At 35.2% G+C, this 17,807-nt stretch overlaps 1 protein-coding gene across 1 annotated transcript in view; it reads right to left on the bottom strand.

Annotated features, from left to right (window-relative positions):
* DNER (delta/notch like EGF repeat containing) overlaps positions 1-17,807 on the bottom strand; it is a gene marked incomplete at both ends in the record, with an annotated part of 135,224 nt that overhangs the window by 31,543 nt on the left and 85,874 nt on the right. The window contains 2 exons of the mRNA XM_082319371.1: positions 8,106-8,219; positions 13,601-13,754. Of these exons, the coding sequence (XP_082175497.1) occupies positions 8,106-8,219; positions 13,601-13,754 (268 nt within the window). The remainder of the gene's footprint in view (positions 1-8,105; positions 8,220-13,600; positions 13,755-17,807) is intronic.

Raw genomic sequence — 17,807 nt, 5'->3', positions numbered from 1 at the left:
GAAGGCTGAGATCATCAGCCTAAAGATGTTAAAGTTTCCAGCACACACACACACACAGACACACAAAATGAGACTGGCAATTAATTTTGAATATCCTGAGAGTTTCCTCAAGGAGACACGCTCCATGTTTTATAGATCCAGAAAAGCTCAGCGAACTGCATCAGAAAGAGAGGGAAATGGATATTAAACAAAGGTGAGTAACCCACACAGAGTGCACTATAGGGATCTACTCAGAGAATTAATAAAACTTAGATTATTGTAACTAAGAAAAAGATGGAAAGGCCACAACTGCCCTGTGAGTTCCAGACAAAACTAGGATATTCTTGGGCACTGTTGGTAGCAGGATTTTAGTAGCATCCTCATAATATTAGGTCCTGGACAAATGACTTGAAAAGCCACGTTTCCCTCATATGTTCATAAGTCTTACGCCAGACCTATGGAATGAAAAACAAAGAAAAAATAATCCAATTTAAAAAAAAAAAAGTAATAAAAAAAAGAAACAACCTACAGATTGAATTTTTAACAATTTAGTCATAAGTAACTCAGCAACAGACCAGGAAAGAAAAGCAAGTTTGGCAGGGCACAGGCAAAGAACAGAGGCAAGAGCCCTCTGCCGTCTCCATTTTGCTATCCCATGGCTCAGATTGCTTCATGGGCTTTATCAGGACCACCTGCACACCAACATTGAAGAGGGAGAGCTTAAAAACAGATAATGTGGAATCCTATATTAGACGTTCCTGCTGTAGATAAGTGCATAACCATCAGAAACTAAAAAGAACGGAAACCCTAAAATCAAGAATCTAATTCCAGCAATGGTTTGCTGACAATTAAAAAAGCCTGTACTGTTATCATAAAATCCCGGACAGATTTAAAAGAATCTGCAAGGACTTTAACTATTACCAGGAGGAGATCAGCCAATAAGTCTGGTGAAATCTCTATACTAACTCTGAAACCGGATTAAAAAGGATCAAGGAGATCTGAGGTCACACAATGACACTAATGCTGCTCCACTACAACCTTTGCAATAATCTTCCCTACAAAGAGAAGCTTACTGGCAGATGGCGAATGTTTCAAGTGACAAAGCACTTCAAGAACATATGCAGGTTTAAAATACCCTAAAACATGTTGCCCTTGTGCTATCTTTGACTGCACTGTGAAATGTGTTTAGTTGATTCTGGAAGTTCAAGTCTTATGTATGAGTTAAATATCCAAAAATATTCAAAGCAGCAGTAGTTACACATCCAAATTGAAGATCTATTATTTTGGCATTTCTAAATGTACATTTAAGTCCATATCAATAAAACTGTTGAAAACAAATAATGCTAATAATAATATTAAAAATCAAATTCAGAGATGCGTTGATTGAAAGCAGAATAAGATGCTGTAGAAAAAAAAAAAATCAGGATTATTTGTCTGCGGATAAATATCCCCTGAATTGTTTTCAGCCAGCTAACACAACCCCAACCCTGCATCTAGTTCATTATTGGTGTAACAGGGACATGGCTGAAATGTAAAGACTACTGGTGATTTGAAAGATCTGAATGCAAAATTTACCAAAGGAATAACATGGAAGGTAAAGGGGAAATGCAATATTAGAAAAGATTTATACTGCTAAAAACCACAATACAATATTTGTGCTTAGATGGATCAGACCATTTGGCTAGTTGTCAAGAAGAATAGATGTAGTAAGTCAGGTGATATTCTTCATATATTGCTATAGTCCTCCAGGGCAATGATGGAAACTAGATCAGAAAATGTTTTCAGAGATAGAAAAGTTCTGGATAAAAGCCAGATTTCTCATCATGGTGGGATTTTAATTACTTGGCTACTGAAAGCAGAAGAGCCATGTACAAATCAAGGAAGTTAAACATTATCTGAAGATACTGTACAACTGCTTTTTATACAGTCTGCGGAACAACCAACTTGTCTGAATGTTATGTTAGACCTAATTCCAAGAATTACACAAATGTGAAAAATTAAGTCTGTGAATTTCTAGGACTAGGGATTACAAAATCTTTAGATTTGAAATACAGGGATAAATATTAAAAGAAATAAAGGCAATTTATTATTTTCCCCATAGAAAATTGTTTTATGAGGAAATACAGGATTTCTGATGGAATTTCACCAGAATTCTGTAAAGGGAAAAAAGATACTCATCATAAGGAAACAAGAAATCATTAAAATGTAGTTCTAAGATTTTTATTGAAAAATAAATCCTAAATAAAAACCTAGCTAAGTCTTAACAGACAAAGATGAACAGAGGCTAGACCCATTAAAGCATTAAGGAGAAGTCTATTAAAAAATGGGAGCAATTTGGGAAGATGCCAGGTAAAAACATTAGATTAGCAGAAAGTACCAGAAACCAAACAGCCATAAAAATTTTTAATTAACAACAAAATGTTCTTCAGGTAAATTAAACTCTCTTATGGCAATATGAAGGATTCTGCATTCTCTAATCACCAGTAACCTTGGGAAATCTTCCATACACAACAGCTGTGTGACCTAGTTTCCTGGAATCAAGATAATAAACAGGTTTATTGTATGTAAACCTAAAGAAGTTAGAATCACATCTGCAAGATACATTATAGAAAAAGGCTTTTACATGAACAATGAAGCCCAGAAAAAGTGAAGACCTTGAAACTTAAATGATTCTTAATCTAGGCAAATAACTTCTGTTCTCCCAGTCAATTAAAATTCATGGTGACAATGTACATTTTCTAGCTGCTATTGCAAATCAACACATATGAATCACAACTTAGCATCTTCTATAGCTGTCAAAGTTTTTTTTAAACCACAGAAACCACAATAAGAGCATTCACAAATTTGCTGCTTTCCAGTATTTCCAGAAATACCCACAGGTATTTCAGGGCACTGTTGCTCAGTGTGTTGCCTAGCTGTAGTCACCTGCAGCTAGTCAAATCAAATTGTCAATAGTAAAACAAAATCAGTCCCAAAATGTGAATTTCAAGTAACCTATGTTAAACTCCTAATCATAACATTGTTTTCTCTCTATCTCCTTCTACAGGGTGGCTATGAAATTCATTATTGCTGATGAGTATTTTTCAAAAATACATTAATCTGAATGAAAAGATTTCTGCCACTTGTGTCAGAGCAGGTGACCTCCGCATAGAGAAAGTAGCAAAATCCCAAGAATCCAAGCCAGTTTCATGTTGTTGTCCAGCTGAATGCTTGCTATTTTTATCAAAGGTTAATGTTTTCCTATAACACTGAATGCAGTTCATCTACACATATCATCAGGACGTTAAAATTACATGTAACAGAACTTCAGAAACATCTTGCAACAGAAGTTTAATTCTTTGTTATAATAACTGATCTCCACTTTGCTCATCATTATCTGGCTTTATTCAAAACCATATTCCACTACTAATTTATTTTAATTTTATCTTATGAGCAAAATTAACAAAGGCTCTCCAAGTGCTTAAAATATGCCAAATATATATACACACACACAAGTACCAAATCTTTCATTCTGTCAACTTTACAAAATTTGCATGTGTAAGGAACAGATTAGCAGGACTTGTATTTCCTCACCACATGATCAGACAATTTCCATACACTTTTTTTTTAAACTTTTGACAAAGATTTCGATGACTTTAATAACTATATCAGTAAGGATAACTAGTTTCTCCACCACCAAAACATCTATTGTAATTACATTTACTTATTCCAACCACCTTTTTTATGTTTCTAATTACTATTTGTACATTGAATTCCACTTCAGGGTGCTTTCAGAATTTACATAGCTTCTCAGTAACTTAAAGAAAATGAAGTGACCAAATTTATAAACTGACGAGCTGTACTCCAATCAACTCAAATTAATAACTTAATTAATATTGCTGTCAATACAGTAGTATGTTATACATTACAATAAGTGGAAGAAAATCAGAGGAGATATTTAAGAGTGATACAGGTATTTATGGAATCATTCTGAATATAAATTTCAAATATCCATGTTCAGGTTGACAGATGTTTACTACGTGTAGGTTTTTAGAATGTCTAGAAATTTCTTTGCATGATCATTTGAAGGTAATATTTGCTAAATGTATGTTTATTATCATGAAACTTTAAAGATGATGATCAAAGATCCCTACCCCATTGTAAGTACAACATCCCAAACATCCTTTTCACAATAATAAAGAGTCAAAAATTTGAACAAATTCTTCAGTCCTTAGTATTGCTTAAGCTCTTCGCTATAAATTTGAGTTTAAAGTCCAGTTTTCTCTTTAGTACAAGTGACTCAACAACTTCAGATAGCCATTTATTTTCTGACATATTTTGGACATTAAAATTTACAATGCATCACACAAAAAATGGAATCTTTCTTTACTAAAGGACCCATAAGACAGTAAAATTGTCTAAAGAATAATCATGAAACGTTCATATCTGAACTAGGCTGCTTTTTAGTGCCTCAGATCTCACCTTCTGTAAGTTATCACATACTTCTTTCATGAACCACAGATCTCAGTTGTAAAAGAAATGCCTGATCTCAAGATCATTCCTCATTGTCTCCATCTCATTCCTTTTTCTGCCATCTTTTTCTTTTCCCTTTGTGATATTTTCCATCTTCTCTTATCCTTTTCTGCCTAACCACATTATATCTCCAGTCTTTTAGTTTTTACACATATATAAGCTCCTTGGCTACCTTTCCCCCACTGTGCTAAATTAGCACTACGGAAAGAAAAGCCTCTTCTCAACAAGCAATTACTATTAAGCACAGCAGGAGAATAAGAGCAGAGCAAGACACCTCACTTAAATTAGAAACGTATCATGGGGTTTTGGTAGGGGTTTTTTTAATGGAAAATTTGAGGACATGCTAAAAATAGCAAATCTGCAAGTTATTGCATCTGCAATTTTCAATTAACTATCCTTTGTTGTATTTACAAAAATAACCAAATCTCTTCAAAACCCAAACAAAAGCTCTCAAAATATGCCTCTATGATAGGATAATACCGCAAAAGAATAAAGAAAAATCATGGGAAATGCAGTCTTTAGTAAATTTAGACAATATATTTTATTACATCAACCCTTTCTTTCCCTCCACAAAATATCTGAATTCCTGAGCTCATTGGCATTAGTGAACTTCCAGAACAAGATGGAAAAGCAACACCTTATTACCCAGTATGCCCATTAGGCTGCTCCAGAGCAATAGCACTGGCCCTTGCAGACAGACTGTGTCACTTCTGCACCAACGCTCTCCCCTCTTTATGGTGAGGACATGAGTAGGAAGCACAGCTACATAACTTCATGGGAAGCATTTGCTCTTTGAAACAACAGTAATTATTAGGGAGTCAGGGAGAACTTTTGGGGCTGCTGTTGAGTTATCACAGGCTCACTCAAGAGCAGCAACCATGCACACAAGATGACATTTGTTCCTGCAAACTTAAGAATGAATTTCTCATGTCCAAGGGACTGAGATTCAGACATGGTACGTACAAGACACTTCTTTCTAAGGGAAATAACCCTGGGCAGTTCAGAAAGTGATGCCTGAAACTTTCTATCCCCTCCAAAGCCTTTTTCTGCATTGGAAATAATACAGGTCAATGTACGAAAACTGATTTTAGTAAGGGTTGTAAATATATTTCAGTAAAATTTTTTTCTTATGTTGTCCCAGTGCTTTTTGAAAACATTTATACCATGTGAGCATGTCAGACATATAAATAGGCAATCAGAGTAACAGCTCTTCCCCCAATTCTATCCTTGCTCTATAACATGGCTGTTCTTGGAAACATGGAAATGATACTGGGAGCCTTGAACTGGTAACTCTGCACAGAAAGTGTCAGACAGGTGACCCAAAAAACATGTTTACGTATCAACAAAGTCTATGAGCAGAGAGGTACTTCTTGAAGTGGCTAAGTAATTGTAATTTTTTTTTTTCTTTCCTCTGGAAGGGTCAAAAAGCACATCGTATCTTTAAGGAAAGTTCAGAAACTATAGAAAACCTCAAGACTCCAAGCAGAAAAGGAGCACAGGTTTGTAACACATAATAAGAACAGAAGTGCCAACAAACAAAAATACCAGAATACTGAGAAAATGGTACCAATGTGCCCAGAAAGAAAAAGAGCAAAGCATACAGCCTAAATACTAAGATAGTACAATGACAGTGCCAAAATAAGCCTACTTAAAGGAGAGCACACAACAGAAACAATTGGCAACTTATCAAACACAAATATGGATCAGTGGCAAAGAAAGGAGCAGAAGATAAATATTCAAGAAACAAAGCAGGCAACAAGACTGCAGGATCAAGTGGCATAACGCAGAGATAACCAAACACAAGTAAAACTGAGAAAAGAGAGTGCAAGTAACTTGGTTCTCCTGCAGCAGAAAAGCTGCTATCAATAAGAATGCTCCGCATCAAGCTGTGGCACATCAGATAATTCTCCATCACTGTCTTTGGGAAGAACAGCTCTGGAAGGAGATGAAGGGAAGGTTTTCCTCTCCTGTGCTCCAGGTCTCCCACACGGCACAGGGAAATGGCACGAGGCCCTTGGCGCAGCCAGCTGGTGCACTTGCAAGAGCAGCATTGCTGCTTGCGGCTGTGCCAGGGCCTGCGGGCCAGGCGGAGCTGGCAGCCTGCCCCCCTCCCGTTCACAGGCTAATTGCCGCTGGCATGAGCTCCTTGAGCAGGAGAACAGCCACAACCCCACACAGCAATCAAGCCATAAATGCCTTTTAGCAGGGCACTGAAGAGCTGTGCTACAAGCACCGTATCCCAGCCGCAGCACCACAGCACGCCCACAGCAGAGGATGGGTGATGTGGCCATCTAGGGACCTCAACCCACCAGTAACCCTGTCCCATGGCCAGTGCCTCAAATGATGGTAGGAGAGAAGTTGAGAGATGGTCAAAATATTCATTAATAGGTCATCAGAAGCAAGCAATTAAGGTATGCCACACACAGAAACAACTATGGCAGTTCTAAAACAACCAAAAATCCCAGCAGTAATTTTTCCAAGCATTTATTATTGGAAAGATCATTTCCTGCAAAGCATCCTTAAAGATCCTTGAACAGATTTCCTAAGAAAAATGCAAGTAAGTTATTGACCAAGTCTAACATCTAATAATTTTCTCACTGAATTTTGCTACTACTTATAAGGCAAACAATTTTCAAAATTCTTCCGAGAGATCTGCACTGCTGTCAAAATGTCAGTGTGTGTGTTTCAACACAGCTGTTAAGTGGGTCACTCATTAGAGCATTACACTCTAGAAAAGCAAGGAATCAGTCTAAAGAAATTACAAATAATCTTCATTATTAAGCAAGTATATATTACTGGAGCCGTTATCAAAGACTTGTACCCTTAGAGCAAGCATAAGGTGCTGGCAGAATAAAAACAACATCCGAAGATCAAGTACGAACAGAAATATAATTAGTTCAAGGTTCTAATCTTAATTATAAATAACTAATAGAAGGTGTCATAATTGAGAGCTTTCACTCCTGATAATTTTTTTATGAGCAATTTAGGCATCTGCCATTCCAGTCAGCAAATTGTTATGAAAGCATACGCTTTAGCATTGTGGTGTCCTCATTTCGCATAGTTAACATTTACAGTGTTTGCCAATGAGAATCACTGAAAGGCTTTCATATAGAGAAAGGAATAAGTCCAAATAGAAAGGAGAATGAATTAAAACTTTGGGCGTTTGAAATCATTCCTTTAGTTTTCAATTATTGCTCTTGCACACATTTTAGCCAACTGACCCACATGCAGAAATATGCAAATACTACAAAGGAGGCATCTTTTTCTCACACATTTACTGGACAACACAAAAATCAGACCACACCCTAAGTCTCCTCAGGTTCACCTTTCTCACAGTGCTGGAGCCTGATTTCTACCGTAGAGGTGCCAGAGAATGAGAGAATATTTCTGCACCACGTATAAACTGAACACTAAGCTCCCACCATACTTCATATGCTATTGCTGATTATACAAAGATTTCTCATCTGGATTTCTTTTTCTGCTTACAATTATGGCCTAAGGCACAACTTTAAAAATATTTAAATATATATATAAATATAACTGAAAATTTAGACTAAGTACACCCCGCAAAACACTAATTTGTATGAGATACTAGATAGGTCTTTGCTGTTTACCTTCTGGGCACTGACAACTGAATCCACTGATGTTGGATGAGCAGGTACCTCCATTTTGGCATGGCTGCTGGATGCAATGATCAATCTCTGACTGGCATAGCTCTCCGGTGTAACCTACAAAATAGCACACAGCATTCAGAAAATATAGCGAAAATGAGGTCTTATCACTGAATGTATTACTAGGTCATTCAAACCGTTTTCTTGAATAAAATTAACCAAAGTAAGAAATAGAATCCAGGACAGTCTTCTAATTTCTTATAAAATGAGATTTTTAATTAGAACTTATACTTCACTGGAGAAACATAAATAAGTAGTGGAAATCTAGAGATTGTATCAATTGTATTTTACCAGCAGCAATATTCTGACAGCACTAGTATAACGGAGGTTGGTGCTGGATCCTCATCAGCACCCATATAACCAAAAAAGAAGTAATTTTTGAATGGTTTTCAAACACATCTTGAATCTCAAGTCAATAATCTTTAGCAAGACTTTAAACAAGACTTGACATTATGAATTATTTGTGCATATGTTGAATGACTGCCATTGCTCCTACTTCTGGGCTTCAAAAAGAGTGTTTATTTTAAGTGGGAGCTGTGAAGAACTGCTCAGCACAGTTGCAAACTCTTCCAAATAAGCTCCTATAAGTTCACAAGCTACAGATTGTGTGTACTGTACTATTTGACCATAAGTTTGCTTTGTTCCATATGTCTGATGTCTATAACACATCCCCCAAAAATGAACAAACTTACAAAATACAATCTAAATGATTAAACACTCCAAACCTAAATTCCTTAACTAATACCACACATTCCCCTTTCTAATTTTTATTTAACTTCAAGAAACTATTTTGGATGCATGACTGAAGAAGAAACTAGACACTATACACAGAGGCATTTTATTTTTCAAAAGGAACCCTACATAAAATTGTAAATATCTTTCATAACAAGCATGTTTAACACAATGGCTGGTGTTAAAGACCAGTAAGCTATGACTAGGTGAAACTGTTAATACACTGCTATGAACAGGTATCTAAGACAAAGATGCCAAGGTGAGACAGAGGACATGCCTGGACTAGGATTTTGCTTATGCAGGGGAGAAAAAGAAAAAAAAAAACTTCTTATTTTGATTAAATAATTCTTTTTAATGCAATCAAAATTAACATTTATAAGTCTTTTGTGCAGGCTAATACTTATACCTGTTCAAATCTATTGACGTCACCATAAAACAGATTGTTATACTTGGAGCTGCTAGAGCACTACTATAGAAAACGATGTATAAGACTTTCCTCTCTGTGTACCTTACTGCTTTTATATGCTATAGAGAGCTAAATTATGATCCCATTTTCTGCAATGCAAAACCTGAAAAAAGAAACTTTGTTGTCTGTTGTGTCTGGACTAATGCCCATAAATCACCTAACCTGGAGAAAAATAATGAGGTTGAAAACCAGTACTGTGCTCTCGTGAGGTAGCTCCTCTGGACCAAACTGAAGCACTTGGAGGGACATCAGCCTCACTCTGGATAACTAGTGATGTTCTGTAATTCTAATTGGTCTCAAATTAACATAAAATTTACAAAACCAGCAATAAAGTGTTACAGAAGACTACATCAACTGATTTTCTTCATCTATAGGCTTCATATTTTTTCAAGTTCTCACACTGAGCTGATTATTTTTATGAATCGTAACACAGTATTGAATATGCTTAACTCATTTAAACATTTTTCCATCTTCAAAATGTTCCCAAGTAAAAATTACACTGGAATTCAATGTGTACCCAAAAGAATGTTGGCACAGAAAGGCAGAAATGATTGCGTTGCTCTGAAGCTTGCTACAAGAATCTGACTTCCTGCAATTGTCATTATAGCTTGTGGGAAAACTCATCAGAAATAATAGTTTATGTCAGCTTTACGACAATAAGTAGGTCCCATCTTCTTATTATTTATAGGGCATGTTTTGTCCATCTGAAAGAGAATATGATTTGGGAATTTCATAGCAAATATGTTGCAAGTGCTACAAATTAAGAGGTGCTAAGCAATCACCATGGGGGGAAAAAAGCAGTTTGCTGGTGAGATACACTTTAAGAATCTTCACACCTATTCATTTTGTGCTGATACTTATGTTTGTAACATTTCCTTTTATCAAGATTTGGGAAACATGATCCTGTTCACATACAAATGTTTCTGAAACTTGCATATGGAGACATTTACGATAATTAAACTCTTATCTACCATTTTCTTTAAAAATTTTTCCATATGCAATGAATATTTTCTAGAAATTCATAATTCTATGAAAACAGCTAGTTTTCCTGACTATTTTTTGATGTGTGGGTACAAATTTGGGGAAACAAAATTATGGGTAGAAACACAAGCCACTTAAGTTAACAATGATTAAGCCACCTGAATAACATAAGATATTTGCTATTAAAAAAATTAAGGAAAATTATTTTTGAAAACTTAAAAGATAAACCTAAACATAAGTGTTAAGGCCATGAAGCACACCTTGCAAGTTCTAGAATGTAATAAATGACGTTAACTATATTTGGCTTACTGAAGATTTACAGAGGGACTTGATCACGCTGTCATTCAGAAGGGAAGACTTCATATATGGAAACCAAATAACTTCATTCTATCTATTGTAAGCTTTGGTTTATACCATGAGAAGTAGGAGGGGCTTTGTAGAAGGAAATATTTAGAATTTTGAATTTTCTTTTTTCCCCCAATAGGAGCTAACAATTGTTCTAGAGACAAGGAGAAGAAACAATTATGAAAATAACAAGGTATAAATTACATTTTAGAGAAATAGTATTTAAATGGAAAGAATAAAATCCAAAGTTAAAAGACAATAAAGACATTAATGGAAGTACATATTTCCAAAATATGTAAGAGAAATAAATTTTGTTCAAGAAATTGTCATTATCTTAGTCATTGTTTCCTGCCATCTCATGGTATCAATTTTTCTATAATCGTGTTAACACTTTCTGAAGCAAGCAATTGAAATGCCTGTCCCTAATAGTGACTACTTTTTTAACTCATAGGGAGCTTTTAAAGAAAATGGAGAGGCCAAATATATTTAAAAAAAAAAAAAAAAGGCAAGCACTTGATGCAGATACCTGGAATCATAGTAACCGAAAAAACCCTTAGGATTTTATATTACTACACAAATAAAGTAACATTTGCTTTATCAAGGCACTATAATTTGTAACTCCACAGTAGAAGCATAAAATATCACAGACTTAATGTGAGTGTAACAATGGCAGTAACGTTCACCTTTGGAGTCTTGTACATAAGTGGGAAGTACATTTATGTTACTCTGCAAAACTGAGCTGTACAACTTCAAAATATTAAGTTTTCCTAGTGGAAACACTGTTAGGCTTTACAATAAGCACATCAGAATTACCATAAGTATTCCCCCTAAAGCTTTTTTACACAACTAAAACCAAGAATTCTGAAGTATGTGAAGAATATTTTATATTAAAATTATATTCTGATTAAAGTTTTGTTTTCATTAAATTTGGGTAGGTTTTTTTAGAATCATTCTTGTATTTCTTCTGAGGTAGGGAATTTCAAAAAAGAAATTTAGCCTAACAGTACTTAATGTAGAACATTTTCCAAGATAGTTAAATCAATAAAAGTAAAAAACACAAACATAACAAACACATTTTTTCTTTTCTAATTAGAAACTACTTGTCAAAATCCAAAAGAATTCTGAATCAACCATATTCAACATGACAATAATGGTAGGGATTGTTCAAACATTTGAAGTTTGCTCTACTCTGATCTTTCTCTTCTCAAATTTAAATCATTATTCAACTGTATTTACATATCTTGTTAAAGTGACAGTTAATCCTTTGGCAAATTTATGAAACAGAATAGAGTACATGCAGATAATAACATCACATCATATTTTCAGAGCAGTATAAAACCAGGTCATTATATAAAAATCCAAATATAAATCCCTTTCTCGCTGCACATTTGCTATAGTGACTTTAAGCAAAGAGAGAAAAAATGGAAGTCCTAGAGGCAGAGAAAGTATAATTAAAAGGAAATGTCTTGGCCTTTGGAGAGAATGAAGGGGCCTTAATAATTTGCCATTGCTGATTTTCTGAACTGCAATGTTCACAAAACAGTACAAAGGGTAGTACATGGCAGCCACACTAAAGCATCACTTCGTTCACCTGCTTCTGGCTCAGTCATTTTTCAGGCTGGTACTTACATAATGTAGAGCAGCTACAAGTTTCTCTAGTCTGTGCTGACATGCATTAGGGTATAGAATAAGAATATTCCCATCTTTAAGGGAATATAAGAACACCCACTCCCTGATCCCGCTTTGGGGCAGAATAAAGGAAGTATTGCTACACGTACCTTTTATATACATTTAATGCACACAAACACCCACCCAGCATTAAAGCCATTCAATAACCATTTAGACACAACCATTAGAAACCTGACCAAATCGTTCATTTCTCCATCTGCTTTTTATGATATAGCTTTTATAGTCCTCAGATCTTAGGGCCTATTCTGGAAGCGTCTTCCTTTTTCTTTTTTTTTTTTTTTTTTTTTCCTTCCCTTCAGATAAGTCCCCTTTCTCTCTAATATCAACTGACCAGTAAATGATCTCATAATTTATCAGCCAATACATTACAGTAATGAAAATGTACAGTAAAATGTTCGTAGGAAGCAAAATAAATTACTTGCTACTGATCTTAATCTTAGCCAACTTTTATTTTTAAATAATTTCAGAAAATACACATTGAAATTACTGTTCTATTATGATAATTGAGTTTGTCTTTGAAATGTAAGGTTCAGATAGCAGAGTTTTCTATAATAGCCATTTTGTAAGGTTCTTCCATCCGCATGCGTTTCATTTACCCTTCATCATATGACCATTGTATTTAGTTTAATTTTGATTAAGATGTCTATATTTGTTTGATCAAATTTTGAAAGCAAATATTCTTAAAATAACTTCAGAGAACTCAAACACTTGTTCATAAATCAAGCCCACAAACTACTCAGATTAGTTTGTGCATTTTTAAAAAGTTTTCAAAATTTAAGTTGATTCTGAGGAACAATCCAACAACTGCATAGTGTGGAGAGAATTTTCTCACGTTTGATTGGTGCAACTGAAGGAAAGAGTTTACTAGTTACAATGCAAGCATGTTTATTGAAAGATTAGTTATAATGCATACTTAAAATCTATATTGAAAAGAAAAAACCAGATGAAGAAAAAGCTGATGTAAACTAAATTTTGGTCATCTTTTCTTAGTAGGTAGAGTTCTATTAGTTATGAATAATTCCTCAGGTTATGGTTTGGTGTGTGCTTTCAATGGCATTGTTCCCAGGTGAAGAATTTCCACAGCCTTTTAAAAACTGCCCTTATGTTGGTTTTGTATTTTCCTTCTTTCCTAGTATCTGAAGTTGCACAGTCCACTGCTCTGCAAAAGATATGCACCAAATGTTAAAACAAAAATGCATTATTCAAAGCGTAATACAAAACCTACCAGCCGGGCAGCTGCAGGTGAAATTGTTCCCATCGTGTTTCTGTGCTACATCAGTGCAGGTTGCGTTGTTCTGACAGGGCTGGCTCTGACAAGCATCAAATTCTTCACACAGGGAACCCTGATACTCATCCTCGCAGTCGCAGAAAAAAGTTGCCTAAAAACAAACAGGTTATGTACTTCACAATGAATTTTTAAAGATTATGTTTTCATTGACTACTCTACCGAACAAAGATGTTTTTGTTGTTTTCCTGTTCATGACAACAGTAGCTGCCATAAATACATCAACTGCATAAAGTTACTCTTTGAAATACTAAACCTGCACCAATTCTTCAGCTAAAATTTTTCATGATGTCAGGGAATTTCATCTAGACGAGGAGGCTGGGATCAGATCCCTAATGTCTAAATCACTATAATTTTTTTCTTCCATTCCAAAAATTATATTTATACACTGGAATAATTGTTAGAATAAATAATGTGCAGATTTACCACAACAAAATCCTACTCAAAGATGCACCCTTTATGTAAAGGGCAGGGCTGGCGTCCCAGAGGCTCACTTCAGTGGTACTTCAGTAGTGACACACCCCTTGAATTCTGTTAAAATAGGTCTTCTTCTGGACGTATCTGTTACTTTCTCCAAACCTTGCTGCTTAATAAAAGATCAAGAACACTACACCTGTTAAAGATCTTAAATACCTATAGTCGGCATGACATGGCACATTTTTGTTAGTAATAAAATAGTTAAGATTGGATTTAAAATAACTTTTAGGTTGCTAAGATTGCCGAGGAAGTCTCAAAGAATGGAAGCAAGGAAAGCTTTCTCATCTGTAATATACATTTAGATTAAATATCTTACTTTCTTTGTTCATTAAACACTAGATGGCAACATCACTCGCTCGCATACATTTCAAAGCCTGGAACTGTGTTCCAAAGGGCTGGAACACAGCTGTCCCATGCACAAACATTGTAATGCAAAGCACAGAATGTGCATGGAACTAGAAACAAAGAGATGGGGTTAGTATTTTATCTTCTATTTTTTACTTGTGTTTGCTTCATATGAATAAACAGCTGTGACCTAAGTAGAAAAGAAAATAATCATCTTCATGCAAATAAAAAAACTTTACTCGGTAAAACCCAGATTTCATTCTTCCTTAAAAATATTACACTGGTAGAGTTTCAACTAGGATTAATACTATACATCTCCAAAACTCAAAATGATGAGTATGTTATTTATCTGGAGTGCCAGAAGTCCCTGCTAAGTGTACAGTCTATACATGTTCTGGTATTTGCCCAAGCCCCTTCACAAAACAGCTCTGAATATCTCACACATTAGTAATGACAGGTTTCCAAACAAGGCTGTAGTTCAACAGAAAGGAAAGACAGGCAAGCAAAACATAGTCAAAAATTATTATAATCACATAGCACAGTAACTTACTTTGAAGATAATTCATATAAGCTACACAGGGAAGAACAGAGGGCAACAGATAATCACTTTTATTTAAGAACTAAACAATTAACTAAATACACAGTAAGTATTTCCACATTTCCATACAGCATTGGTGGAAAACACATCAGCACAAGGATCACTTTGGTCCCTAAAGACAACAGGGATCAGTGGTTCAAAGTTAGTGGTGTCCTCAACACCTGATATCATCTGAGTCATGCAGTACCATTGTGAGTATGTAGGATCAGGACCCAGGTAAAGAGTACACATAAATATGCTGCCTGCAGCATCCTTCGCAGCTGTTCTAACTCTTACTGATACTAAATGATGTTACTGACTCAAAGTGTTTGTTATCATTCCTGGAATGGAGTGTTGAGTGCAGACTTAATACAAAATCAAGGCTGCTGCCTGTCTCAGTAACTCACCTGTTCTGGATGAACAAAGTGAGAGACCATACTATGAAAAAAGTTGTTTTTGTTAAAATTGACATGAACAGAGCGCGGGGAAAGATACAAACCCTGTACCTAGATTCTGTACCTTGTTTGAAGAGATCAGAGTCTTGATCTCATTTAAATGTGTTTCTGGTCCTTGCATATACACTGAAAATGAGAACAGGCTTATCTACCTCTATCTGATGCTAAAGACATCCCTAAGCAAGAGAGCCAAGTACACCATCTCATCAAAGTTAACCCTGTCAGAACAGGGAGGTACCATGTTTGTTAGGTAGGCTCAGGTTTGTGGTTGTTTTATGCTAGATCTGGGAGTAAGATGCAAAGTACATCACTACTTGAACCATTCATCGGAGAGGAAGGGAATGTCTGTACTGCCCACACAGACGCAAACAGCATGTCTCTGCCTGCACTAAAATCGCATTTCAAAGCAATGGAAGCTAATTATTATAATGTAAGTATTAATATATTTAAACAATGCAACAATCAGTCATTACCTCAACAATATTAATGAAATAGAAAGTTAAGAAAAGCTCAGATAATATTGATATCTCTCCCAGAGTATGATACAGGGATCAATTTACTATAAAGTGTAGTTAACAAAATGGGTTTGAAAGCAGAAAAGAAAAGCATTGTAACACTTCAAACTGAAATGTCTAACGACAGGTAACAGTTCTGAGATGCAGACAAGTTTTTCTGTAGAGAAGATTAGGTGTCATCGTTTTTATTAGGCATGTCATCTTCACTTTTCCCAAATGATACTATTAATTTTTTTCCTGAATAGATGACATGTACTAGCATATTTGAGGAAAACTAAGACAAGAAGAAACTACACGCTGCCATAATGCTAGTATTAAAGTCACTGTCTAAGAATTCCAAAACACTCCACTATCAATAGACAGTTCATCTGTGTATTTTACTTGATTATGGAGTGCAAATCTATCATATATCAATTTGGATGGCAATAAAATAAATTCTTTAAAATAATTTGCTATTACCCAATCCAATTGTCTGTAAGTATCATATAATAAATGTAGTTGGAATATAGTACTTTTTTCCCTATTTTAAGTAAGCAGAGTAATAACATGCTCATCAGATTCTAAATTTCAGACTAGAGACACCATAAAAGCTCACCTTTTTTCTTTTTAAACTATAGTAAAGAAGCTGTTAAGATGACCAGAGCAAAATGAACGTCTACTCTGTCTTGCTGAGAAAGACTTTCAGTAGGTATTACAACTCACAGTGAGTTGCTATAATATTTGAGCAAAACACTGCTGTATGATAATTACCTATTTTGTATTTAGGACTATATTGTACTGAGGAATCTAAGTCCATATGCAGGAGAGCATGCCTTTCGGTATACATGAGGCTTTTTGTAATTTTTATAATTAGCCGTTCTACAAATATAATCAAATATAACCCAAAGCTTCTAGCCCCTATAGAAGACATGGAAATCATCGCTATTCAGTTCAATACATTTTTTCTCAGTGCAGGCAGAGGCCAGTTATTTTTGTGTAAATCTCAAAGGTTCTAATTCTAGCAATAAAATTTCATATTTACACAGTCAGCTCTTCCATATTTTACATGGCAGAGTCAAAGTTACGGAACAGAGCAATCTGTGAAAGAAATAATTTTATCTCCATATGTAAGTAAAACTGTGGCTCTCAAATTCAATGGACGGCCAAAGTTCACTTTAAAATCCTACACAGAATCAGAAATTCACACCAAACAAATCTCTCTCTTTGGGTTAATACCAAGATTTTTCTCTTCCATTCACAGCTAACTGGTTTGAGGACAACTTATTTTGGTGGAAAGAAGAGTATATAAATGTGAAAGTGGTATTTATATGGTGATGATGCCAAGACCAGTATTATCCTTCTGACACATTCCCACTTCCATTGTGGAAGAATGGCAAGTATGGCAGCAAAGCAGGGGTACAAAGCTCACACAAAGGAAGGAAAAGGCATCACTTCAACTCAGCATCACCTCACTTCGCAGAGCTTTGTTCAAAATGGTTAATTTTATGTTCCTTTCCAAAGCAACAATAATTGAAAAAGAAAATCTGCCATTGAAACTTTCCATTTCACATCCACACTCTATAAAAAGCATCTAGCTGAGTAGAAGCTGAGTTATATACCAGTAGGGAATGAGTAAAAACTGGCCAAGACTTCAAGGTTAGACCAGAACTCATTTGTTTATAGTTTTATGTGCTCCATAGATAACAGTATGCCACTGCACTTATATCACTGCAGATTGTTAATCACATTTAACTTTCTCATTAAGCAGATGTGTTACTACATTCTTTTACATTAAACTA

The sequence above is a fragment of the Platalea leucorodia genome (assembly GCF_965183815.1).
Source record: "Platalea leucorodia genome assembly, chromosome: 8".
In the NCBI taxonomy this organism is placed as follows: Eukaryota; Metazoa; Chordata; class Aves; order Pelecaniformes; family Threskiornithidae; genus Platalea; species Platalea leucorodia.
The sequence above is the reverse complement of the archived record's forward strand: the minus strand, read 5'-3'. Positions and strand labels throughout refer to the sequence as shown.